Genomic DNA, 27,874 nt, shown 5'->3' on the forward strand with positions numbered 1-27,874 from the left:
ACACACCCCTGCCGCAAACCTACATTCACTGAGAACCAATCACTTTCCTCTCTTCCCACACATGCACATGCCTTACATCCTCGATAAAAACTTTTCAGTGCTTCTAACAACTTGCCTCCCACACCATATTTCCTTAATACCTTCCTCAGAGCATCTCTATCAACTCTATCATATGACTTCTCCAGATCCATAAATGCTACATACAAATCCATTTGCTTTTCTAAGTATTTCTCACATACATTCTTCCAAGCAAACACCTGATCCACACATCCTCTACCACTTCTGAAACCACACTGCTCTTCCCCAATCTGATGCTCTGTACATGCCTTCACCCTCTCAATCAATACCCTCCCATATAATTTCCCAGGAATACTCAACAAACTTATACCTCTGTAATTTGAGCACCTACTCTTATCCCCTTTGCCTTTGTACAATGGCACTATGCAAGCATTCCGCCAATCCTCAGGCACCTCACCATGAATCATACATACATTAAATAACCTGACCAACCAGTCAACAATACAATCACCCCCTTTTTTAATAAATTCCACTGCAATACCATCCAAACCCGCAGCCTTTCCGGCTTTCATCTTCCGCAAAGCTTATACTACCTCTTCTCTGTTTACCAAATCATTTTCCCTAACCCTCTCACTTTGCACACCACCTCGCCCAAAGCACCCTATATCTGCCACTCTATCATCAAACACATTCAACAAACCTTCAAAATGTTCACTCCATCTTCTCACATCACCACTACTTGTTATCATCTCCCTATTAGCCCCCTTCACTGAAGTTCCCATTTGTTCCCTTGTCTTACGCACTTTATTTACCTGCTTCCAAAACATCTTTATATTCTCCCTAAAATTTATTGATACTCTCTCACCCCAACTCTCATTTGCCCTCTTTTTCACCTCTTGCACCTTTCTCTTGACCTCCTGCCTCTTTCTTATATATATCTCCCACTCATTTGCATTATTTCCCTGCAAAAATCGTCCATATGCCTCTCTCTTCTCTTTCACTAATAATCTTACTTCTTCATCCCACCACTCACTACCCTTTCTAATCTGCCCACCTCCCACCCTTCTCATGCCATAAGCATCTTTTGCGCAAGCCATCACTGCTTCCCTATATACATCCCATTCCTCCCCCACTCCCCTTACGTCCTTTGTTCCCACCTTTTTTCATTCTGTACTCAGTCTCTCCTGTTACTTCCTCACACAAGTCTCCTTCACAAGCTCACTTACTCTCACCACTCTCTTCACCCCAACATTCTCTTCTTTTCTGAAAACCTTTACAAATCTTCACGTTCACTTCCACAAGATAATGATCAGACATCCCTCCAGTTGCACCTCTCAGCACATTAACATCCAAAAGTCTCTCTTTCATGCGCCTATCATTTAACACGTAATCCAATAACGCTCTCTGGCCATCTCTCCTACTTACATATGTATACTTATGTATATCTCCTTTTTTAAACCATTTATTCCCAATCGCTAGTCCTTTTTCAGCACATAAAACTACAAGCTCTTAACCATTTCCATTTACAACACTGAACACCCCATGTATACCAATTATTCCCTCAACTGCCACATTACTCACCTTTGCATTCAAATCACCCATCACTATAACCCGGTCTCGTGCATCAAAACCACTAACACACTCATTCAGCTGCTCCCAAAACACTTGCCTCTCATGATCTTTCTTCTCCTGCCCAGGTCCATATGCACCAATAATCACCCATCTCTCTCCATCAACTTTCAGTTTTACCCATATCAATCTAGAATTTACTTTCTTGCACTCTATCACATACTCCCATCATTCTTGTTTCAGGAGTAGTGCTACTCCTTCCCCTTGTCCTCTCACTAACCCCTGACTTTACTCCCAAGACATTCCCAAGCCACTCTTCTCCTTTACCCTTTAGCTTCGTTTCTCTCAGAGCCAAAACATCCAGGTTCCTTTCCTCAAACATACTACCTATCTCTCCTTTTCTCTCATCTTGGTTACATCCACACACATTTAGACACCCCAATCTGAGCCTTGGAGGAGGATGAGCACTCCCCGCGTGACTCCTTCTTCTGTTTCCCCTTTTAGAAAGTTAAAAGACAAGGAGGGGAGGGTTTCTAGCCCCCTGCTCCCGTCCCCTTTAGTCGCCTTCTAAGACATGTTAGGAATGCGTGGGAAATATTCTTTCTCCCCTATCCCCAGGAATAATATATATATATTTATATATATATTTATATGAAGTAAAGTGTTTTAGATATCTGGGAGTGGATCTGGCAGCAGATGGAACCATGGAAGTGGAAGTGAATTATAGGGTGTGGGAGGTTGCAAGAATCGTGGGAGCCTTGAAGAATGTGTGGAAGTCGAGAACATTATCTCGGAAAGCAAAAATGGGTATGTTTGAAGGAACAGTGGTTCCAACAATGTTGTATGGTTGCGAGGCGTGGGCTATGGATAGAGTTGTGCGCAGGAGGGTGGATGTGCTGGAAATGAGATGTTTGAGGACAATGTGTGGTGTGAGGTGGTTTGATCGAGTAAGTAATGTAAGGGTAAGAGAGATGTGTGGAAATAATAAGAGCGTGGTTGAGAGAGCAGAAGAGGGTGTTTTGAAATGGTTTGGGCACATGGAGAGAATGAGTGAGGAAAGATTGATCAAGAGGATATATGTGTTGGAGATGGAGGGAACGAGGAGAGGTGGGTGACCAAATTGGAGGTGGAAAGATGGAGTGAAAAAGATTTTGAATGATCGGGGCTTGAACATGCAGGAGGGTGAAAGGCGGGCAAGTGATAGAATGAATTGGATCGATGTGGTATACCTGGGTCGACGTGCTGTCAATGGATTGAATCAGGGCATGTGAAGCGTATGGGGTAAACCATGGAAAGTTGTGTGGGGCCTGGATGTGGAAAGGGTGCTGTGGTTTCGGGCATTATTACATGATAGCTAGTGACTGAGTGTGAAAGAATGGGGCCTTTGTTGTCTTTTCCTAGCACTACCTCGCACATATGAGGGGGGAGGGGGATGTTATTCCATGTGCGGCAAGGTGGCAATGGGAATAAATAAAGGCAGACAGTATGAATTATGTACATGTGTATATATGTATATGTCTGTGTGTGTATATATATGTGTACATTGAGATGTATAGCTATGTACATTTGCGTGTTTGGACGTGTATGGGGGTGGGTTGGGCCATTTCTTTCGTATGTTTCCTTGCGCTACCTCGCAAACGCGGGAGACAGCAACAAAGCAAAATGATAATAATAATAATAATAATAATGCATATGTATAGGGGAGGAAGAATACTTTCCACGCATTCTTCACGTGTCGTAAAAGGCGACTAAAGGGGACGGGAGCGTGGGGCTAGAAACCCTCCCCTCCTTGCATTATAACTTTTTAAACAGGGAAACAGAAGAAGGAGTCATGCTGGGAGGGCTTATCTTCATCGAAGGCTCAGATTGGGGTGTCTAAATGTGTGTGGATTTAACCAAAATGAGAAAAAAGGAGAGATAGGTAGTATGTTTGAGGAAACGAACCTGGATGTTTTGGCTTTGAGTGAATGGGAGCTCAAGGGTAAAGGGGAAGAGTGGTTTGGGAATGTCTTGGGAGTAAACTCAGGGGTTAGTGAGAGGACAAGAGTAAGGGAAGGAGTAGCAGTACTCCGGAGACAAGAGTGGTGGGAGTATGTGATAGAGTGTAAGAAAGTAAACTCTAGATTGATATTGGTAAAACTGAAAGTGGATGGTGAGTGATGGGTGATTATTGGTGCATATGCACCTGGGTATGAGAAGAAAGATCATGAGAGGCAAGTATTTTGGGAGCATCTGAATGAGTGTGTTAGTAGTATTGATGCACAAGACCAGGTTATAGTGATGGGTGATTTGAATGCAAAGGTGAGTAATGTGGCAGTTGAGGGAATAATTGGTGTACATGAGGTGTTTAGTGTTCTAATTTCATATAAAGATGACTTAGTACAGGTGAAAGAGTAATCTTTATATGGAATTTTTTTAAACAAAATTACTAAAGGATATCTTACCTTCTAATGCAATTTGGTTTAGGTATGTAGATGATGTTCTTTGTGTTTAGCCAATAATTGAAAATTTACCAATATTTCTCCCCTTACTTAACAATTTACTACCTTCCATTAAATTTACTGTAGAAAATGAAAATAATGGTATGTTACCATTTTTAGATTGCATGATCCATAGACAAGGAAACAAGTTTAGGTTTAGCATATACAGAAAACCCACCAATGTGTGCTCATATATCCATTATTACTCATCTCAACATGACAGAGTTGAATTATCATCATTTCAATATATGTTCCATAGGGCATTAGGTATTTGCAGTCTGGAGTTTATTGATGATGAGTTTGAGAAGATATATTCTATTGCATCTAAGTTAAAGTACCCTAGATCTTTCATTGATAAATCCCTTAAGTTAGCAAGGAAATCATCTTATAGAGTTGAGCCCAAACTTCCCATTGACACCAAGAATCTTTTAGTTCTCCCTTTTAATAATAATTTCACTTTGCTTCCCATGTTGCTTAAATCCTTTAATGTAAATGTTGCCTTTAGGAACAATAATACTATAAAGAATATCTTAATCAGGAATTCACCAGAAAATTTTCTTGGATGCATCTATAAAGTGCCTAGTGAAACTGTGATAAATTTTATGTTGGTCAGACTGGTAAGGATCTTTCTGTTAGACTTAAGCAACATAGATATAGTATAAGAACGGGACAAGAATCAAATGCCTTGTTTAATCATGTTAAAAACTATGATCATGGTGTTGATTGGAGTAACACCATCTCAGTTATTAACTCTAACTCTATTACCAAGAGAAATATTATTGAATCTTCTATTATTAAATACACAAAGAATTATAATCTTAATATTAGTCTATACAAATTAGATAACTTTATTGTTGATGAAATTTGTAAAATGATAAGTTTATGAATGCTCGTTATATGTTTTGGACTCACGTGTTTACCAAATGGCGTCCTAGCTTTGTCTCTTCGATGTATATCAACTGACTGTTATATTTATCTCTTGTGTCTCCCCTGATGATGTGATTATTACATGAAAGTGCACTTGGGAACTTTTCGTGTTTCATTTTCCCCTTGGACTCATAGGAATATCTTGATCAAGCGCAAAATTGTTATCCTTTCCAACATATATATATATATATATATATATATATATATATATATATATATATATATATATATTTTTTTTTTTTTTTTTTATACTTTGTCGCTGTCTCCCGCGTTTGCGAGGTAGCGCAAGGAAACAGACGAAAGAAATGGCCCAACCCCCCCCATACACATGTACATACACACGTCCACACACGGAAATATACATACCTACACAGCTTTCCATGGTTTACCCCGGACGCTTCACATGCCTTGATTCAATCCACTGACAGCACGTCAACCCCTGTATACCACATCGCTCCAATTCACTCTATTCCTTGCCCTCCTTTCACCCTCCTGCATGTTCAGGCCCCGATCACACAAAATCCTTTTCACTCCATCTTTCCACACGCACATATATATGCCTATACATTTCAATGTATACATACATATACATACACAGACATATACATATATACACATTTACATATTCATACGTAATGCCTTCATCCACTCCTGTTGCCACCCTGCCACACATGAAATAGCACCCCCCTCCCCCTGTGTGCGTGCGAGGTAGCTCCAGGAAAGACAGGAAAGGCCACATTTGTTTGTACTTACTCTCTAGCTGTTATATGTAATTCACCGAAATCACATCTCCCTTTCCACATCCAGGCCCCACAAAACTTTCTATGGTTTACCCCAGACTCTTCACGTACCCTGGTTCAATCTATTGACAGCACGTCAACCCCAGTATAGCGCATCATTCCAATTCACTCTATTCCTTGCACGCTTTTACCCTCCTGTATGTTCAGGCCCCTATTGCTCAAAATTCTTTTTCACTCCATCCTTACACCTCCAGTTTGGTCTCCCACTTCTCATTTCCTCCACCTCTGACACATGTATCGTGTTTGTCAATCTTTCCTCACTCATTCTCTCCATGTGTCCAGACCATTTCAGTACACCCTCTTTTGCTCTCTCAACCACACTCTTTTTATTACCACACATCTCTCTTACCCTTTCATTACTTACTCTATCAAACCATCTCACAACGCATATTGTTCTCAAACATCTCATTTCCAACACATCCACCCTCCTCCGCACAACCCTGTCTGTAGCCCATGCCTTGCAACCATATAACATCATTGGAACCACTATTCTTTCAAACATACCCATTTCTCTCTCCAAGATAACGTTCTCGCCTTCCACACATTCTTAAACGCTCCCAAAACCTTTCCCCCCTCCCCCACCCTGTGACTCACTTCCACTTCCATGGTTCCCTCTGCTGCTAAATCCACTCCCAGATATCTAAAACACTTCACCTCCTCCAGTTTTTCTCCATTCAAACTTACCTCCCAATTAACTTGTCCCTCAACCCTACTGAACCTATAAACCTTGCTCTTATTCACATTTCCTCTCTGCTTCCTTCTTTCACACACTTTACCAATCTCAGTCACAAACTTTTTCACCTGAATCAGCCACCAACGCTGTATCATCAGCGAACAACAACTGACTCACTTATACTCACATATACATGCATATACATATCAACATTTACACATACATGCAGATACAGAGACATATACTCATGTACATATATTCATTCTTGCTTGCCTTCATCCTGTCCTGACGCTTCCGTGCCCCACAGGATACAGCATCGCAAACCCCTGCTTCAGCGAAGTAGCTCCAGGAAAACAGACAAAAAAGGCCACAATTGTTCACACTCAGTGTCTAACTGTCATGTGTAATGCACTGAAACCACAGCTGTCTATCCACTTCCAGGCCCCACAGACCTTTCTATGGTTTACCCCAGACGTTTCACATTCCCTGGTTTAGTTCATTGACAACATATCGACCCTGGTATACCACATCCTTCCAATTTACTCTGTTCCTTGTATGCCCCTCCCCTCCAGTATGTTGAGGCCTCGATTGCTCAAAATCTTTTTCACTCCATTGTCCCACCTGTAATTTGGTCTCCCACTTCTATTTCCCTCCACCTCTGACTTATACATCCTCTTTGTCAACCTTTTCTCACTCATTCTTTCCCTACCTCAAACCATTTCAACACCCTTTTCTGCACATTCAACACACTTTTTATTTCCTCACATCTCTCTTACCCTTTCATTACTTTATCAAACCACCTCACACCACATATTGTCCTTAAACATTTCATTTCTAACACATCCGCCTACCTCTGTACAACCCTATCTATAGTCCATGCCTTGCACCCATATGATATTGTTGGAACTACTATTCCTTCAAACATACCCATTCTTGCCCTCTGAGATAACTTTCTCTCCTTACACACATTTTTCATCGCTCCCAGATCCTTTGACCCCTCCCCCACCCTGTGGCTCACCTTTGCTTCCATGGTTCCACTCGTTGATAAGTCCACTCCCAGATATCTAAAACACTTCACTTCATCCAATTTTTCTCCATTTAAACTCACATCCCAATTAACTTTTCCCTGAACACTTCTGCAGTTTCTCACTTGAATCAGCCACCATAGCTGTTTCATCAGCAAACGACAATTGACACTTACCAGGCCCTCTCTTCCTTGACAGACCGCATACTTGCCCCTCTCCCTACAACTCGTGCACTTACCTCCCCAACCACCCCAACCATAAACAAATTAAACAACCAAGGGGACATCACACACCCCTGCCGCAGACCGACCTTCACTGGAAAGCAATCGCTCTCCTCTCTTCCTACTCATACACGTCTTACATCCTTGGTAAAAGCCTTTCACTGCTTCTAGCAGCTTACCTCCCACACCTTTGATTCTTAAGGCCTTCCACTTAGCATCTCTATCAGCCCCTATCATATACCTTCTTCAGATCCATAAGTGCTACATACAAATCCATCTGTTTTTTTAAATATTTCTCATGCAAATTCTTCAAAGCAAACACTTGAATCACACATCCTCTACCACCTCTGAAACCACACTGCTGTTTGTTCACCAGTCTGATGCTGTGTAGAATCCTTCACCCTCTCAATCAGTGATAAATAAAGAAGGATATTATATTGAAGAGATGCTAATTGATAACCTTTTAAAGCAGGATGTTTGATTTACGAAACCCGCCAGTTTAAAAAATATCCGGATTTCTGGAACTTCTGGTTTTCTGGAATCCAGATAAATGGTTCGATACATGTATTTTGATGGTTATCATATTCCTGAGTTCCTTTTTTGTTTTGGATTTTGTAGAGTGTATATATTGAATATTCAGAGTATTGTGCAAGGAACTGTCTTCTTCATATACACTAAGCATTGAATATAATGTCTGTTGAATTTAGATTGCATAAGCCTACTGAGATGCTACAGTTTACTTAGTCTTTAGCATTAATCCCTCCCCATATTTCTTGCCTCAGGCTTGGTTTGGATGAACTCCGCAGCAGTAATTATACTCCCAGTGAAGCCATCTTCTCTGGTCTGTATGCCTACCATGTTGCCACAAATACTTGGACGAAGTTAAGAGAAGATTGTTCGGGCAACTCCACAGGGCCTCAAGACATCAAATCTCGCATAGGCCACTCTATGCTATTTCATAGTGTGAGTTTTCTGCTGTTGGTTTTCTGTGGAATTTGTTAGTTTTCATGAGAGAACTAGTTACTTTGTTTTATCTCTCACTTTTCTTAAGGGGTTAACATTACAGAGTAACAATCGAGCTCTCTGCTCTCCAGCTGTCTTGAATATGACCCTTTCATTCACACAGTACTTCTTGGATGACTTCAGCCAACCACAACTTGCCACAGCAGCCTAACCAACATTGTTTAGAAACCATTTAATGCTACACAGAAATAGTGTATTACTACATAGTAACAATATAGTAATGTCTAACTTTACTCATTAAAAGTCAGACCCTGAACAATTATAGTTCCAGCGAAACACATCAGTAAATTAGTAGTAAAGATAACAACTTAAGACTATACAGCTGTTGTACAGCACAACATAACAACAGTAACATATTTAAAGATAAATACTTGTCACAAAAACAACCCTGTGCTGCACTACACAGTAAGAGTCTTTACTCATTATCATATGCAGCACTACACTGTAAAAGGTGTATAATATACTTTTTTACAGTAACATATAGAGTTGATATACAGTAATAGACACCACACACTGAAATTTATGTATTCTAGAATAAGTAGCCCCACTCAGTACAGTAAGTTTTGCATCTGACAGGAAAATACTGCCTTTTACACTTTAACACTTCCAAGTGACAGTCCAGAACCACCATAGATACTGTTCACCATAGCATGGTAATAGACTCCACACAATAATTGCATAATATTTCAGGGTTACAAACGCTACAGAATAAACAAACTTGAAAGAGAGCAATATTTCAGTAATGTATAATGATATACAATGCACAGTGATTCTCCAGTGTTAAGGAATAAATAGAACAGCTCTTTATAGCTCCCCCAAATTGCAGAAACATTTCAGCTCCACACACTAAGATACTTACATACAATCCAACACTGATTAGTAACTCTCCTGAATCGTTATAGCTTATGATAAAATGCTCATGTACAGTTCAACACTAATTATTGACTCTCCTGAACCATTATAACTTGTATTTACCATTACATTGCACAATACTATTTACCATTACATTGCACAATACTACTGCATGATTTTTTCATAATTACATACACTGTAGAGAGAGGAAATTTGATTTAGAGATTAGTCTGTTTTAGATCACATAGTAGTTATGTTTTCCTGATACAATATGTAGGAGATATTATGTAATAAGTGTTCTTTTGCAGATCTGTTTGTCATTCTGCTTGAATAATGAATTGATATATTTAGGGTGAAGAAGTATTAACATCTCATTATTAAAAGCTGTAACCTTTCACTAAATTTAGACCAGGACTTTTATTTAAAGCCAGGTTCAGCACTTTTTTGTTTTGTTAAGTTTGTGGACCATTGCTCCAGATTTTCTTTACAGATTTTTATGGAGTTGATTATACTTTTTTCTTTTCTTTCACCAGGGAAGTCGTCAGCTCTTCATCCTGGCTGGTCAGCGAAATAAAGAATACTTGACAGATTTTTTCATGTATAATATAGACTCTGATACAGTTAGTTATATTAGTGATGGGACGCGCAAGGATTCATCATCTGTACCTGCTGCTGGCTTTACTCAGAAAGCAACCATAGATCCACACCTCAATGAGATACATGTTTTATCGGTTAGTGTTTTATTGTTTTGGCTGATGTATGTGTGTACATGTAAGTGTTACCAGACCCCAACTGTAAGTGGTTATGAAGTGAGTGAGAAGTCACCTTGGACAGGCTGTATCACTGTTAGTGGATCAAAAGTACAATTTTGTTGAGGACTTTCTCATTCCAAAGGAGCCCTTCATTTTCTTGCTGGTGTAAGGAGTCTAGCCTGAGAAAATTACAGGAGCCCATGGATAATGATAGTAATGATATAATGACAATGATATTTTGTCAAAAAAATTTTCATTGATTCTAGTAGCTTTTTTTTCCATTCCATATCATAGCACCTTTTTCAAAGTATCTCTAACAAACTTATCACTTTCTCTTGATTCATAAATGTCTTTTTATGTATTTCTTACACAAATTCCTCAAGGCACACCCCTGATCCACACATCTTTTGCCACTCCTGAAGCCATATTGTCCCTCCCCATGCTATTGCTTTGGGCATGCCAGTACCCTTTCAATCATCAGTCTCTTGTACAACTTATCACATACACTCAACAAACGTATACCTATGTGATGCAAACATTCACCTATGTCCCCCTTGCCTTGATACACTGGCAATATACAAGCATTTCACTAATCCTCAGGCACCTCACCTTGAGCCATACATACATTGAATATCTTAACTAGTCATCTATAAACAGTCATTCCCTTTCCTGAAGAATTCACCTGCAATCCCATCCACTCCAGCTGTGCACTTCATCTTATGCAAGGTGTACGCCTCCTGCTCTCTTTACCAAACCACTTGTTAAATGCCTCCTGTTCCTCACCCTTTCCCCTAGTTATGTACACTTTCACTTTTTGCCATTCTTCAACTAATCTATCCTGGTATCTTTCCACAAAGGCCTCTTGCCAAAGCTTACTTAATTTCACTACCCATTTCCCAGCCATAAGATTTCCTCTTTTCCTAGTCTCTTGAAACTTTCAACGTCACTTCTACAAGGAATTGATCAGATATCCCGCTAGCTGCTCTTCTCAGCACATTTACATCCAAAGGTCTCTCTTTAGTATGCCTATTAGTTAGTACATAATCCAGTAATGACTGCTCACCATTTACCCTGTTCCTCTTTTTAAAACAAGTATTCCCAGTCACAGCTCCTGAAACTGTTTACCATTTTCACTCACACTGGACACCCCAAGCCCTCAAGATATACCTTCATCTGCTACTTCACTCACTCTTGTATTCATGTCACCCATCAGTATTACTTGATCCCTCGTACTATTGTGTTACTGATGCACTCCCCCAGCGATTAGGAAGAGAGGAGGGTAAGTGGTTCCAGGTGAAGGTAGGTCTGAGGCAGGGGTGTGTTAGACTAGAATGACTTCTTAACCTGTTTATGGATGGGATGGTTAGGAAGATGAATGCAAGAGCCTGGGAGAAAGGGGTAGATCTTCAGTTTGTTGGGGATAGAATGTCCTAAGAGGTAAGTTAGTTGCTGATGATGTAGCTTTGTTGGTAGATTCAAGTGAGAAACTGCAGGAGCAGATTTATATTTTTGGGAGATTGTATGAAAGGAGAAAGTTGAAATTTATTGTGAATAAAAGTAAGGTTATCAAGTTTAACAGTGGAAATTGACATGTTGATTGGAGCATGAGTTTGAATGGAGGGAACTAGGAGAAAGTAGTGTGTTATAGATACCTGAGAGTGATTTGCGTGCACATGGAACCATGGGAGTTGAAGTAAGCTATCGGGTTGGTAAGGTGGCTTAAGGTCCTGGGTCCATTGAGGAGTCTGTGGAAAGGGAGGTCACTGTCTGTGAGAACAACAATGGAAGTGTTTGATGGTGCCGAAGTAACAAATAGTGTTTTATGGATGTGTCATGGATCATAGATGAAATGGAGAGAAAGAATACTTCCCATGTATTCCCCGCATGTCGGACAAGATGACGAAAGGGAGCAGGGGGCTGGAACCCCCCCCCAATTAGTGCCATACAGGTCACCTGTCCCTCCTGCTTAGTATTAAACTCCATCCCTGCAGACATGTACCCATCTGAAACCACAGTATCCAGGAATGTGGAAATACACTGTTTCAATGCATTCTGAACGCCACCCAACTCCCCAATAATACAAGCACCAATTCATCTTATCACACAACCCATGGAGCACAAGGCGCACCTTCCATAGTGAAGACATTAGACATCTGCACCTTATATGTCAAGTACTCATCCTACCCTATCCCCTATCCCTGGGGATAGGGGAGAAAGAATACTTCCCACGCATTCCTCACGTGTCGAAGAAGGTGACTAAAGGGGATGGGAGCTGGGGGGCTGGAAACCCTCCCCTCCTTGTATTTTAACTTTCAAAAAGGGGAAACAGAGGAAGGAGTCGTGCGGGGAGTGCTTATCCTCCTGGAAGGCTCAGACTGGGGAGTCTAAATGTGTGTGGATGAAACCAAGATGAGAAAAAAGGAGAGATAGGTGGTATGTTTGAGGAAAGGAACCTGGATGTTTTGGCTCTGAGTGAAACAAAGCTCAAGGGTAAAGGGGAAGAGTGGTTTGGAAATGTCTTGGGAGTAAAGTCAGGGGTTAGGGAGAGGACAAGAGCAAGGGAAGGAGTAGCACTACTCCTGAAACAGGAGTTGTGGGAGTATGTGATACAGTGTAAGAAAGTAAACTCTAGATTGATATAGGTAAAACTGAAAGTGGATGGAGAGAGATGGGTAATTATTGGTGCATATGCACCTGGGCATGAGAAGAAAGATCATGAGAGGCAAGTGTTTTGGGAGCAGCTGAATGAGTGTGTTATTAGTTTTGATGCAGGAGACCAGGTTCTAGTGATGGGTGATTTGAATGCAAAGGTGAGTAATGTGGCAGTTGAGGGAATAATTGGTATACATGGGGTGTTCAGTGTTGTAAATGGAAGTGGTGAAGAGTTTGTAGGTTTGTGTGCTGAAAAAGGACTGGTGATTGGGAATACTTGGTTTAAAAAGAGATATACATAAGTATACATATGTTAGTAGGAGAGATGGCCAGAGAGCGTTATTGCATTATGTGTTAATTGATAGGCGCGTGAAAGAGAGACTTTTGGATGTTAATGTGCTAAGAGGTGCAACTGGAGGGATGTCTGATCATTATCTTGTGGAGACGAAGGTGAAGATTTGTAGGGGTTTTCAGAAAAGAAAAGAGTGTGTTGGGGTGAAGAGAGTGGTAATAGTAAGTGAGCTTGGGAAGGAGACTTGTGTGAGGAAGTACCAGGAGAGACTGAGTACAGAATGGAAAAAGGTGAGAACAAATGAGATAAGGGGAGTGGGGGAGGAATGGGATGTATTTAGGGAAGCAGTGATGGCTTGCGCAAAAGATGCTTGTGGCATGAGAAGCGAAGCAGTGATGGCTTGCGCAAAAGATGCTTGTGGCATGAGAAGCGTGGCAGGTGGGCAGATTAGAAAGGGTAGTGAGTGGTGGGATGAAGAAGTAAGATTGTTAGGGAAAGAGAAGAGAGAGGCATTTGGACGATTTTTGTAGGGAAATAATGCAAATGAGTGGGAGATGTATAAAAGAAAGAGGCAGGAGGTCTAGAGAAAGGTGGAAGAGGTGAAAAAGAGGGCAAATGAGAGTTGGGGTGAGAGAGTATCATTATATTTTAGGAAGAATAAAAAGATGTTTTGGAAGGAGGCAAATAAAGTGCGTAAGACAAGGGAATCAATGGGGAACTTCAGTGGAGGGGGCTGATGGGGAGGTGATAACAAGTAGTGGTGATATGAGAAGGAGATGGAGTGAGTATTTTGAAGGTTTATTGAATGTGTTTGATGATAGAGTGGCAGATATAGGGTGCTTTGGTCGAAGTGGTGTGCAAAGTGAGAGGGTTAGGGAGAATGATTTGGTAAATAGAGAAGAGGTAGTAAAAGCTTTGCGGAAGATGAAAGCCAGCAAGGCAGCGGGTTTGGATGGTATTGCAGTGGAATTAATAAAAAAAGGAGGTGATTGTATTTTTGACTGGTTGGTAAGGTTATTTGATGTATGTATGACTCATGGTGAGGTGCCTGAGGATTGGCGGAATGCTTGCATAGTACCATTTTACAAAGACAAAGAGGATAAAAGTGTGCTTAAATTACAGAGGTATAAGTTTGTTGAGTATTCCTGGTAAATTATATGGGAGGGTATTGATTGAGAGGGTGAAGGCATGTACAGAGCATCAGATTGGGAAGAGCAGTGTGGTTTCAGAAGTGGTAGAGGATATGTTGATCAGGTGTTTGCTTTGAAGAATGTATGTGAGAAATACGTAGAAAAGTGTGAGAAATACTTAGAAAAGCAAATGGATTTGTATTTAGCTTTTATGGATCTGGAGAAGGCATATGGTAAAGTTGATAGAGATGCTCTGTGGAAGGTATTAAGAATATATGGTGTGGGAGGTAAGTTGTTAGAAGCAGTGACTAGTTTTTATCGAGGATGTAAGGCATTTGTACGTGCAGGAAGAGAGGAAAGTGATTGGTTCTCAGTGAATGTAGGTTTGCGGCAGGGGTGTGTGATGTCTCCATGGTTGTTTAATTTGTTTATGGATGGGGTTGTTAGGGAGGTGAATGCAAGAGTTTTGGAAAGAGGGGCAAGTGTGCAGTCTGTTGTGGATGAGAGAGCTTGGGAAGCGAGTCAGTTGTTGTTTACTGATGATACAGCGCTGGTGGCTGATTCATGTGAGAAATTGCAGAAGCTGGTGACTGAGTTTGGTAAAGTGCATGAAAGAAGAAAGCTGAGAGTAAATGTGAATAAGAGCAAGGTTATTAGGTCCAGTAGGGTTGAGGGACAAGTCAACTGGGAGGTAAGTTTGAATGGAGAAAAACTGGAGGAAGTGAAGTGTTTTAGATATCTGGGAGTGGATCTGGTAGCGGATGGAACCATGGTAGCGTAAGTGAATGATAGGGTGGGGGAGGGGGCGAAAGTTCTGGGAGCGTTGAAGAATGTGTGGAAGTCGAGAACATTATCCTGGAAAGTAGAAATGGGATGTTTGAAGGAATAGTGGTTCCAACAATGTTATATGGTTGCGAGGTGTGGGCTATAGATAGAATTGTGCGGAGGAGGGTGGAAATGAGATATTTGAGGACAATATGTAGCGTGAGGTGGTTTGATCGAGTAAGTAATAATAGGGTAAGAGAGATGTGTGGTAATAAAAAGAGTTTGGTAGAGAGAGCAGAAGAGGATGTTTTGAAATGGTTTGGTCAAATGGAGAGAATGAGTGAGGAAAGATTGACCAAGAGGATATATGTGTCAGAGGTGGAGGGAACGAGGAGAAGTGGGAGACCAAATTGGAGGTGGAAAGATGGAGTGAAAAAGATTTTGAGTGATCGGGGCCTGAACATGCAGGAGGGTGAAAGGCGTGCAAGGATTAGAGTGAATTGGAATGATGTGATATACCGGGGTCGATGTGCTGTCATTGGATTGAACCAGGGCATGTGAAGCGTCTGGGGTAAGCCATGGAAAGTTCTGTAGGGCCTGGATGTGGAAAGGGAGCTGTGGTTTCAGTGCATTATTATATGACAGCTAGAGACTGAGTGTGAACGAATGTGGCCTTTGTTGTTCATTCCTAGCGCTACCTCGCACACATGAGGCGGGAGGGCATTTTTATTTCATGTGTGGCGGGGAGGTGATGGGAATGAATAAAGGCAGACAGTATGAATTATGTACATGTGTATATATGTATATGTTTGTGTGTGTGTGTGTGTATATATATATGTATATGTTGAGATGTATAGGTATGTATATGTGCGTGTGTGGACGTGTATGTATATACATGTGTATGTGGGTGGGTTGGGCCATTCTTTCATCTGTTTCCTTGCGCTACCTCGCTAACGCAGGAGACAGCGATAAAGCAAAAAATAAAATAAAAAGAAAAATTTTTTATCTGTGGTTCCATCTGGCATATGTGGTTGGTTTCCTGAGTACTACAAAACCCAAGAAATAAGAGAATCCTCAGGCAGGTAGTTAAGGTAAGGTATTGGGAAAACAAAAATTAACAGGTTAAGTTATTATCTATTTTATCTTCTATCAAATCCCCTTGGTGCTCAATGAAATGTTACTCATCTATATGAAAGTTATCACTCTGTATACTACGCACTACATTTGCACATCACAATAATCCACTGTCTGATCTGCTTGAATATAAGGTGATTGCATCCATTGCACTCCTTTGTCATTTTTTTTGTATTTTGCCCTTACAAAGGCATCCGAAAAGCATTCAGAATCTAGTTTAGAGTGCATCACAAACAGAAAAGCATATCATGCTTACAGTTTTGCAAAAAATAGAAATTCTACAGAAATTAGAGAGGGGTGCATCAGTGTGTAACCTCTCTATGCATATTGGTTTTAGTTCTTCAATGATATAAGACCTACAGAAGCAGTGTGAAAAGTTGTTACATGGCGAAAGGGATGCAAGTATGAGAATCACTAAGTGCTGGACATTTTAGAGGCAAAACTGGCCAACCACAATACACCTGCATTCAAATGGTTTACTGAATACATCATTGAAAGAGTACCCATCTTTCGCCCCATTCTAAACACAAAAACCAAGCAATTTTATTAGGAGTTCGGGACACATCAGCCTTGTGAATTCTTCATTGAAGGGTTATAGAACTTTAATTTGCATCATGACATCTTATACCTTAATACATGAAGTGAAAAACTGTCCATAGGTAAAGAAGTAGCAGACATGAAGATTTGTGATTTCTCAAAGTTAGTGTAGACTGAAAACAACATTCATAATGCTGATGAGATTGACTTCTACTGGTGTTGTGATCCAAGGAATGCATTAGCTGATGATGAGACTGACTGATTATCTAAATCATCCACTGCATTATCAGTTGTTATCATTATCAGCATATGTTCTTTTCATATAAGAAAAAATAATACTGTACAATAATTTATCCCTGGGGATAGGGGAGAAAGAATACTTCCCACGCATTCCCCGTGTGTCGTAGGAAGCAGCTAAAGGGGACGGGAGCAAGGGTGCTAGAAACCCTTCCCTCCTTGTATTTTAACTTTCGAAAAGGGGAAACAGAAGGAGTGGAGGGAGTGCTTATCCTCCTTGAAGGCTCAGATTGGGGTGTCTAAATGTGTGTGGATTTAACCAAGATGAAGATGAAAAAAAAGGATACAAAATATGTTTGAGGAAAGGAACCTGGATGTTTTGGCTCTGAGTGAAACAAAGCTCAAGGGTAAAGGGGAAGAGTGGTTTGGAATGTCTTGGGAGTAAAGTCAGGGGTTGGTGAGAGGACAAGAGCAAAGGAAGCAGTAGCACTACTCCTGAAACAGGAGTTGTGGGAGTATGTGATACAGTGTAAGAAAGTAAACTCTAGATTGATATAGGTAAAACTGAAAGTGGATGGAGAGAGATGGGTAATTATTGGTGCATATGCACCTGGGCATGAGAAGAAAGATCATGAGAGGCAAGTGTTTTGGGAGCAGCTGAATGAGTGTGTTATTAGTTTTGATGCAGGAGACCAGGTTCTAGTGATGGGTGATTTGAATGCAAAGGTGAGTAATGTGGCAGTTGAGGGAATAATTGGTATACATGGGGTGTTCAGTGTTGTAAATGGAAGTGGTGAAGAGTTTGTAGGTTTGTGTGCTGAAAAAGGACTGGTGATTGGGAATACTTGGTTTAAAAAGAGATATACATAAGTATACATATGTTAGTAGGAGAGATGGCCAGAGAGCGTTATTGCATTACGTGTTAATTGATAGGCGCGTGAAAGAGAGACTTTTGGATGTTAATGTGCTGAGAGGTGCAACTGGAGGGATGTCTGATCATTATCTTGTGGAGACGAAGGTGAAGATTTGTAGGGGTTTTCAGAAAAGAAAAGAGTGTGTTGGGGTGAAGAGAGTGGTAATAGTAAGTGAGCTTGGGAAGGAGACTTGTGTGAGGAAGTACCAGGAGAGACTGAGTACAGAATGGAAAAAGGTGAGAACAAATGAGATAAGGGGAGTGGGGGAGGAATGGGATGTATTTAGGGAAGCAGTGATGGCTTGCGCAAAAGATGCTTGTGGCATGAGAAGCGAAGCAGTGATGGCTTGCGCAAAAGATGCTTGTGGCATGAGAAGCGTGGCAGGTGGGCAGATTAGAAAGGGTAGTGAGTGGTGGGATGAAGAAGTAAGATTGTTAGGGAAAGAGAAGAGAGAGGCATTTGGACGATTTTTGTAGGGAAATAATGCAAATGAGTGGGAGATGTATAAAAGAAAGAGGCAGGAGGTCTAGAGAAAGGTGGAAGAGGTGAAAAAGAGGGCAAATGAGAGTTGGGGTGAGAGAGTATCATTAAATTTTAGGAAGAATAAAAAGATGTTTTGGAAGGAGGCAAATAAAGTGCGTAAGACAAGGGAATCAATGGGGAACTTCAGTGGAGGGGGCTGATGGGGAGGTGATAACAAGTAGTGGTGATATGAGAAGGAGATGGAGTGAGTATTTTGAAGGTTTATTGAATGTGTTTGATGATAGAGTGGCAGATATAGGGTGCTTTGGTCGAAGTGGTGTGCAAAGTGAGAGGGTTAGGGAGAATGATTTGGTAAATAGAGAAGAGGTAGTAAAAGCTTTGCGGAAGATGAAAGCCAGCAAGGCAGCGGGTTTGGATGGTATTGCAGTGGAATTAATAAAAAAAGGAGGTGATTGTATTTTTGACTGGTTGGTAAGGTTATTTGATGTATGTATGACTCATGGTGAGGTGCCTGAGGATTGGCGGAATGCTTGCATAGTACCATTTTACAAAGACAAAGAGGATAAAAGTGTGCTTAAATTACAGAGGTATAAGTTTGTTGAGTATTCCTGGTAAATTATATGGGAGGGTATTGATTGAGAGGGTGAAGGCATGTACAGAGCATCAGATTGGGAAGAGCAGTGTGGTTTCAGAAGTGGTAGAGGATATGTTGATCAGGTGTTTGCTTTGAAGAATGTATGTGAGAAATACGTAGAAAAGTGTGAGAAATACTTAGAAAAGCAAATGGATTTGTATTTAGCTTTTATGGATCTGGAGAAGGCATATGGTAGAGTTGATAGAGATGCTCTGTGGAAGGTATTAAGAATAGATGGTGTGGGAGGTAAGTTGTTAGAAGCAGTGACTAGTTTTTATCGAGGATGTAAGGCATTTGTACGTGCAGGAAGAGAGGAAAGTGATTGGTTCTCAGTGAATGTAGGTTTGCGGCAGGGGTGTGTGATGTCTCCATGGTTGTTTAATTTGTTTATGGATGGGGTTGTTAGGGAGGTGAATGCAAGAGTTTTGGAAAGAGGGGCAAGTGTGCAGTCTGTTGTGGATGAGAGAGCTTGGGAAGCGAGTCAGTTGTTGTTCACTGATGATACAGCGCTGGTGGCTGATTCATGTGAGAAACTGCAGAAGCTGGTGACTGAGTTTGGTAAAGTGCATGAAAGAAGAAAGCTGAGAGTAAATGTGAATAAGAGCAAGGTTATTAGGTCCAGTAGGGTTGAGGGACAAGTCAACTGGGAGGTAAGTTTGAATGGAGAAAAACTGGAGGAAGTGAAGTGTTTTAGATATCTGGGAGTGGATCTGGTAGCAGATGGAACCATGGTAGCGTAAGTGAATGATAGGGTGGGGGAGGGGGCGAAAGTTCTGGGAGCGTTGAAGAATGTGTGGAAGTCGAGAACATTATCCTGGAAAGTAGAAATGGGATGTTTGAAGGAATAGTGGTTCCAACAATGTTATATGGTTGCGAGGTGTGGGCTATAGATAGAATTGTGCGGAGGAGGGTGGAAATGAGATATTTGAGGACAATATGTAGCGTGAGGTGGTTTGATCGAGTAAGTAATAATAGGGTAAGAGAGATGTGTGGTAATAAAAAGAGTTTGGTAGAGAGAGCAGAAGAGGATGTTTTGAAATGGTTTGGTCAAATGGAGAGAATGAGTGAGGAAAGATTGACCAAGAGGATATATGTGTCAGAGGTGGAGGGAACGAGGAGAAGTGGGAGACCAAATTGGAGGTGGAAAGATGGAGTGAAAAAGATTTTGAGTGATCGGGGCCTGAACATGCAGGAGGGTGAAAGGCGTGCAAGGATTAGAGTGAATTGGAATGATGTGATATACCGGGGTCAATGTGCTGTCATTGGATTGAACCAGGGCATGTGAAGCGTCTGGGGTAAGCCATGGAAAGTTCTGTAGGGCCTGGATGTGGAAAGGGAGCTGTGGTTTCAGTGCATTATTATATGACAGCTAGAGACTGAGTGTGAACGAATGTGGCCTTTGTTGTTCATTCCTAGCGCTACCTCGCACACATGAGGCGGGAGGGCATTTTTATTTCATGTGTGGCGGGGTGGTGATGGGAATGAATAAAGGCAGACAGTATGAATTATGTACATGTGTATATATGTATATGTTTGTGTGTGTGTGTATATATATGTATATGTTGAGATGTATAGGTATGTATATGTGCGTGTGTGGACGTGTATGTATATACATGTGTATGTGGGTGGGTTGGGCCATTCTTTCATCTGTTTCCTTGCGCTACCTCGCTAACGCAGGAGACAGCGATAAAGCAAAAAATAAAATAAAAAGAAAAATTTTTTATCTGTGGTTCCATCTGGCATATGTGGTTGGTTTCCTGAGTACTACAAAACCCAAGAAATAAGAGAATCCTCAGGCAGGTAGTTAAGGTAAGGTATTGGGAAAACAAAAATCAACAGGTTAAGTTATTATCTATTTTATCTTCTATCAAATCCCCTTGGTGCTCAATGAAATGTTACTCATCTATATGAAAGTTATCACTCTGTATACTACGCACTACATTTGCACATCACAATAATCCACTGTCTGATCTGCTTGAATATAAGGTGATTGCATCCATTGCACTCCTTTGTCATTTTTTTGTATTTTGCCCTTACAAAGGCATCCGAAAAGCATTCAGAATCTAGTTTAGAGTGCATCACAAACAGAAAAGCATATCATGCTTACAGTTTTGCAAAAAATAGAAATTCTACAGAAATTAGAGAGGGGTGCATCAGTGTGTAACCTCTCTATGCATATTGGTTTTAGTTCTTCAATGATATAAGACCTACAGAAGCAGTGTGAAAAGTTGTTACATGGCGAAAGGGATGCAAGTATGAGAATCACTAAGTGCTGGACATTTTAGAGGCAAAACTGGCCAACCACAATACACCTGCATTCAAATGGTTTACTGAATACATCATTGAAAGAGTACCCATCTTTCGCCCCATTCTAAACACAAAAACCAAGCAATTTTATTAGGAGTTCGGGACACATCAGCCTTGTGAATTCTTCATTGAAGGGTTATAGAACTTTAATTTGCATCATGACATCTTATACCTTAATACATGAAGTGAAAAACTGTCCATAGGTAAAGAAGTAGCAGACATGAAGATTTGTGATTTCTCAAAGTTAGTGTAGACTGAAAACAACATTCATAATGCTGATGAGATTGACTTCTACTGGTGTTGTGATCCAAGGAATGCATTAGCTGATGATGAGACTGACTGATTATCTAAATCATCCACTGCATTATCAGTTGTTATCATTATCAGCATATGTTCTTTTCATATAAGAAAAAATAATACTGTACAATAATTTATCCCTGGGGATAGGGGAGAAAGAATACTTCCCACGCATTCCCCGTGTGTCGTAGGAAGCAGCTAAAGGGGACGGGAGCAGGGTGCTAGAAACCCTTCCCTCCTTGTATTTTAACTTTCGAAAAGGGGAAACAGAAGGAGTGGAGGGAGTGCTTATCCTCCTTGAAGGCTCAGATTGGGGTGTCTAAATGTGTGTGGATTTAACCAAGATGAAGATGAAAAAAAAGGATACAAAATATGTTTGAGGAAAGGAACCTGGATGTTTTGGCTCTGAGTGAAACAAAGCTCAAGGGTAAAGGGGAAGAGTGGTTTGGGAATGTCTTGGGAGTAAAGTCAGGGGTTGGTGAGAGGACAAGAGCAAAGGAAGCAGTAGCACTACTCCTGAAACAGGAGTTGTGGAAATATGTGATAGGGTGTAAGAAAGTAAACTCTAGATTGATATGGGTAAAACTGAAAGTGGATGGAGAGAGATGGGTGATTATTGGTGCCTATGCACCTGGTCATGAGAAGAAAGATCATGAGAGGCAAGTGTTGTCGGAGCAGCCGAGTGCGTGTGTTAGCAGCTTTGGTGCACGAGATCAGGTTATAGTGATGGGTGATTTGAATGCAAAGGTGAGTAATGTGGCAGTTGAGGGAATAATTGGTGTACATGGGGTGTTCAGTGTTGTAAATGGAAATGGTGAAGAGCTTGTAGATTTGTGTGCTGAAAATGGACCAGTGATTGGGAATACCTGGTTTAAAAAAAGAGATATACATAAATATACATATGTAAGTAGGAGAGATGGCCAGAGAGCGTTATTGGATTACGTGTTAATTGACAGGCGTGCGAAAGAGAGACTTTTGGATGTCAATGTGCTGAGAGGTGCAACTGGAGGGATGTCTGATCATTATCTTGTGGAGGCTAAGGTGAAGATTAGTATGGGTTTTCAGAAAAGAAGAGTGAATGTTGGGGTGAAGAAGGTGTTGAGAGTAAGTGAGCTTGGGAAGGAGACCTGTGTGAGGAAGTATCAGGAGAGACTGTGTACAGAATGGAAAAAGGTGAGAACAATGGAAGTAAGGGGAGTGGGGGAGGAATGGGATGTATTTAGGGAATCAGTGATGGATTGCGCAAAAGATGCTTGTGGCGTAAGAAGAGTGGGAGGTGGGCTGTTTAGAAAGGGTAGTGAGTGGTGGGATGAAGAAGTAAGAGTATTAGTGAAAGAGAAGAGAGAGGCATTTGGACGATTTTTGCAGGGAAAAAATGCAATTGAGTGGGAGAAGTATAAAAGAAAGAGACAGGAGGTCAAGAGAAAGGTGCAAGAGGTGAAAAAAAGGGCAAATGAGAGTTGGGGTGAGAGACTATCAGTAAATTTTAGGGAGAATAAAAAGATGTTCTGGAAGGAGGTAAATAGGGTGCGTAAGACAAGGGAGCAAATGGGAACTTCAGTGAAGAGCGTAAATGGGGAGGTGATAACAAGTAGTGGTGATGTGAGAAGGAGATGGAATGAGTATTTTGAAGGTTTGTTGAATGTGTCTGATGACAGAGTGGCAGATATAGGGTGTTTGGGTCGAGGTGGTGTGCAAAGTGAGAGGGTTAGGGAAAATGATTTGGTAAACAGAGAAGAGGTAGTAAAAGCTTTGCGGAAGATGAAAGCCGGCAAGGCAGCAGGTTTGGATGGTATTGCAGTGAAATTTATTAAAAAAGGGGGTGACTGTATTGTTGACTGGTTGGTAAGGTTATTTAATGTATGTATGACTCATGGTGAGGTGCCTGAGGATTGGCGGAATGTGTGCATAGTGCCATTGTACAAAGGCAAAGGGGATAAGAGTGAGTGCTCAAATTACAGAGGTATAAGTTTGTTGAGTATTCCTGGTAAATTATATGGGAGGGTATTGATTGAGAGGGTGAAGGCAGGTACAGAGCATCAGATTGGGGAAGAGCAGTGTGGTTTCAGAAGTGGTAGAGGATGTGTGGATCAGGTGTTTGCTTTGAAGAATGTATGTGAGAAATACTTAGAAAAGCAAATGGATTTGTATGTAGCATTTATGGATCTGGAGAAGGCATATGATAGAGTTGATAGAGATGCTCTGTGGAAGGTATTAAGAATATATGGTGTGGGAGGCAAGTTGTTAGAAGCAGTGAAAAGTTTTTATCGAGGATGTAAGGCATGTGTACGTGTAGGAAGAGAGGAAAGTGATTGGTTCTCAGTGAATGTAGGTTTGCGGCAGGGGTGTGTGATGTCTCCATGGTTGTTTAATTTGTTTATGGATGGGGTTGTTAGGGAGGTAAATGCAAGAGTCTTGGAAAGAGGGGCAAGTATGAAGTCTGTTGGGGATGAGAGAGCTTGGGAAGTGAGTCAGTTGTTGTTCGCTGATGATACAGCGCTGGTGGCGGATTCATGTGAGAAACTGCAGAAGCTGGTGACGGAGTTTGGTAAAGTGTGTGGAAGAAGAAAGTTAAGAGTAAATGTGAATAAGAGCAAGGTTATTAGGTACAGTAGGGTTGAGGGTCAAGTCAATTGGGAGGTGAGTTTAAATGGAGAAAAACTGGAGGAAGTGAAGTGTTTTAGATATCTGGGAGTGGATCTGTCAGCGGATGGAACCATGGAAGCGGAAGTGGATCATAGGGTGGGGGAGGGGGCGAAAATTTTGGGAGCCTTGAAAAATGTGTGGAAGTCGAGAACATTATCTCGGAAAGCAAAAATGGGTATGTTTAAAGGAATAGTGGTTCCAACAATGTTGTATGGTTGCGAGGCGTGGGCTATGGATAGAGTTGTGCGCAGGAGGATGGATGTGCTGGAAATGAGATGTTTGAGGACAATGTGTGGTGTGAGGTGGTTTGATCGAGTAAGTAACGTAAGGGTAAGAGAGATGTGTGGAAATAAAAAGAGCGTGGTTGAGAGAGCAGAAGAGGGTGTTTTGAAATGGTTTGGGCACATGGAGAGAATGAGTGAGGAAAGATTGACCAAGAGGATATATGTGTCGGAGGTGGAGGGAACGAGGAGAAGAGGGAGACCAAATTGGAGGTGGAAAGATGGAGTGAAAAGGATTTTGTGTGATCGGGGCCTGAACATGCAGGAGGGTGAAAGGAGGGCAAGGAATAGAGTGAATTGGAGCGATGTGGTATACAGGGGTTGACGTGCTGCCAGTGGATTGAATCAAGGCATGTGAAGCGTCCGGGGTAAACCATGGAAAGGTGTGTAGGTATGTATATTTGCGTGTGTGGACGTGTGTATGTACTTGTGTATGGGGGGGGTTGGGCCATTTCTTTCGTCTGTTTCCTTGCGCTACCTCGCAACCGCGGGAGACAGCGACGAGGTATAAAAAAAAAAAAAAATGTAGGAGAGAGAGATGGCCAGAGAGCATTATTGGACTACGTGTTAATTGATAGGCACGTGAAAGCGAGACTTTTGGTAGCACACGGAGAAAACAAAGAACGCCTCATTTGCTGACATCCACTCTCTAGCTTTCGTGTATGATGCAATGAAACCAAACACCCCTACTCACCACTAAGGACCACAGACCTTTTTGTGGTTTTCCCTTATGACTTTATATGCCATGTTTAATCCCTCTGAAAACACATTGCCCCCTGTATTCCATATCATACCAATTTGCTTTATCTCATGCACACCTCATACTCTCTTGCACATTAACAACCTGATCACTCAAGGAGAGGATGTGTCCTAGAAAAGTATGCTAGTAAATGTAATTAACTTGATTTCTGTAATCTCAGTCTTGAGTATTGTATGTGTACTCATAACAGCATGAAATATATATATATATATATATATATATATATATATATATATATATATATATATATATATATATATATATATATATATATTCTGTATGTTAGAAATGTAGTAATTTGTTCTTGTATGCTTCATTCTACTGTATATGGCAATTCATTATCAGTTGATTCAATTCATTACCAGTTACTGTTTGTAAATTAGAGTTGTTTAGAACTGATAGAGTTTATGTTTATATTCTGTATATGTGTGCCTATGGGAAACACTGCACTGGAGTTGCCCTCTGCCAGTGGCCTGTCAAGAGTGAGGCACTAAGAGCTACAAAGTGGCACTGGAGTTTACCAGTTATGCTGGGGAGTAAAAAGGATGAGCAATGGAGGGCAATGGCCATGAATATTGATGGGATGATTTGTGAGAGTATAAGGAGGGAGCTTACAGAGACTTTTAAATGTTATAGCTTGGATGTGCTGGGATTGGGGTAACCCATATCCATGGACAGGGTGTATGGAGTGAAAATGGAAACAATGACCGTAAGTTGCGGGAGAGCATAAAAGGAGTGGTTTGGACAGGAATGAAGAGGAAACAAGGATATGCAACTGTGCTCCAACCGAGAGTATGGGAGAGTGTTACAGAGCATGGATGGCATAGATCAAGAATAATGAGGGGGAAAGGAAACATTAGAATTGTGAAGAATGTGTGGTTATGTGTATATGAACCTGTAAATATGAAGATTGAGGGAGGTAAGGTTGAAATGATGCATTTCTGGAGAAATTTGAGTGTATAAATGGGTTTGAGAAAGAGAAAAAGGTGGTTGAAAAGGGTGATATGAATGAGGTGAGATGAGATGAAACTGGAGATAGTTAATAAATAGGAAGAGCCTGCAGTAAATAGAATGGAAGTTATCTCCTGGATGCCTGTGCTGAGAAGGGTTTATTCCTTAAAATCATCTTTTTTCAGCCCAGGATGGATTAGAAATGATGAAACAGAAGAACAAAAAGCTTTTGAGTGATTTTGTAACAGCACATGAAAGGCTGAGAAAGGTTGTGCTGAATGCTAGACTTGAGAAGATTCTTTGGAGATTTTGGCCATTTTGCAGTTCTTGTAGAGGTGAAGATCAGAAAGAAAAGGAAGTATGGCATAAGGAATAATGGAGAGGTAAAAGTATTGGCACGTGAGATGAATCAGAAAGAATGCTAGGAGGGGTATGAAAGGTGTGAATGAGATGTTTAAAATGTTTAGAGAAAGACTGTCAGAGGTTGCAGAATTAGCAGCTGGATATCAGGCTGTGAGATGTATGAATATAAGCGGTAATGCATGGTGGATGGATGAGATTAGAAAGAGAAAGAAAGGGCATGTGGTAGGTTGCTCAGAATGAATGCACCAATGGAAGTTCAGAAAAGGAAGGAAGAATATAAGGTGTGTTGGCAGAATGCTATAGGCTGATAGAGTAGAGCAAAGAAATAGTAAATGAAGATTTGGAAAGAAGTAGAAAGGAAAGTTTAAGGAAATTGAGAAACTTATCAGAATGAGGTGAAAAAGAAGAGATGTATGTAAGACTGGAAATGTAAATGTGAGAAGTAAGGACAAGAAGCTGCTGAACCAAAAGGAGAAAGTGAAAGGAAGAGGGAAAGAGCATTTTTAAGCAGTGATGAATGTGGGAGAAGGAAAAGGATGTAAGTGCAGAAAAAGAATGCAAGTGCTGTGGAATATTGCAAGAAAGGTGGTAAAAAGGCTGTAATGAGGTAAAAGGTAGGAAGGGCACCTGAAGTTGATGGGATTACAGCTCAAGTGTTGTAGTATGGAGGAGAAAGTGATAAAGTGGAAGCATTTGATATATGATTTAACATAGAAGCAGAAATATGCACCAGTGGATTGGGTGAAAGCTATTACAGTTCCTTTATTCAGAGGAAAAAGTGCTAAGGATGCCTGTACCTACTGTGGGGGAAAAATCCATTAAGTATACCCGGAAATGTGTGTGCAAGAGTGTTGACTGATAGTGTGATGGAAGTGACTGAATGCAGAATAGGTGAAAAGCAAGGAGATTTTAGGAAAGGCAGGAAATGTGTGGATCATATTTTTGCAATGAAAATGTCTGCGGAAAATTACCAAGCAAAAAGTAAGAAGCTGCGTGCACCTTTTATATATCCAGAGAAAGCGTGTAACAGAATCAATTATAACACCTTATGGGATATGTTAAGGATATATGGGAAAGGAGGCCAACAGTTGGATGGTGTGAAAGCTTTCAACTTTCCATAGAGGAGCAGATACATGTGTTAAGAGTGGATA

At 40.9% G+C, this 27,874-nt stretch overlaps 1 protein-coding gene across 1 annotated transcript in view; it reads left to right on the forward strand.

The window, feature by feature from the left end:
* The window catches only part of muskelin (muskelin 1), a 512,022-nt gene that overhangs the window by 316,803 nt on the left and 167,345 nt on the right, over positions 1-27,874 (forward strand). The window contains exons 9-10 of the mRNA XM_071674329.1: positions 8,496-8,676; positions 10,122-10,319. Coding sequence (XP_071530430.1) covers positions 8,496-8,676; positions 10,122-10,319 — 379 coding nt within the window. The remainder of the gene's footprint in view (positions 1-8,495; positions 8,677-10,121; positions 10,320-27,874) is intronic.

Source organism: Panulirus ornatus, chromosome 19, assembly GCF_036320965.1.
Source record: "Panulirus ornatus isolate Po-2019 chromosome 19, ASM3632096v1, whole genome shotgun sequence".
Taxonomy (NCBI): Eukaryota; Metazoa; Arthropoda; class Malacostraca; order Decapoda; family Palinuridae; genus Panulirus; species Panulirus ornatus.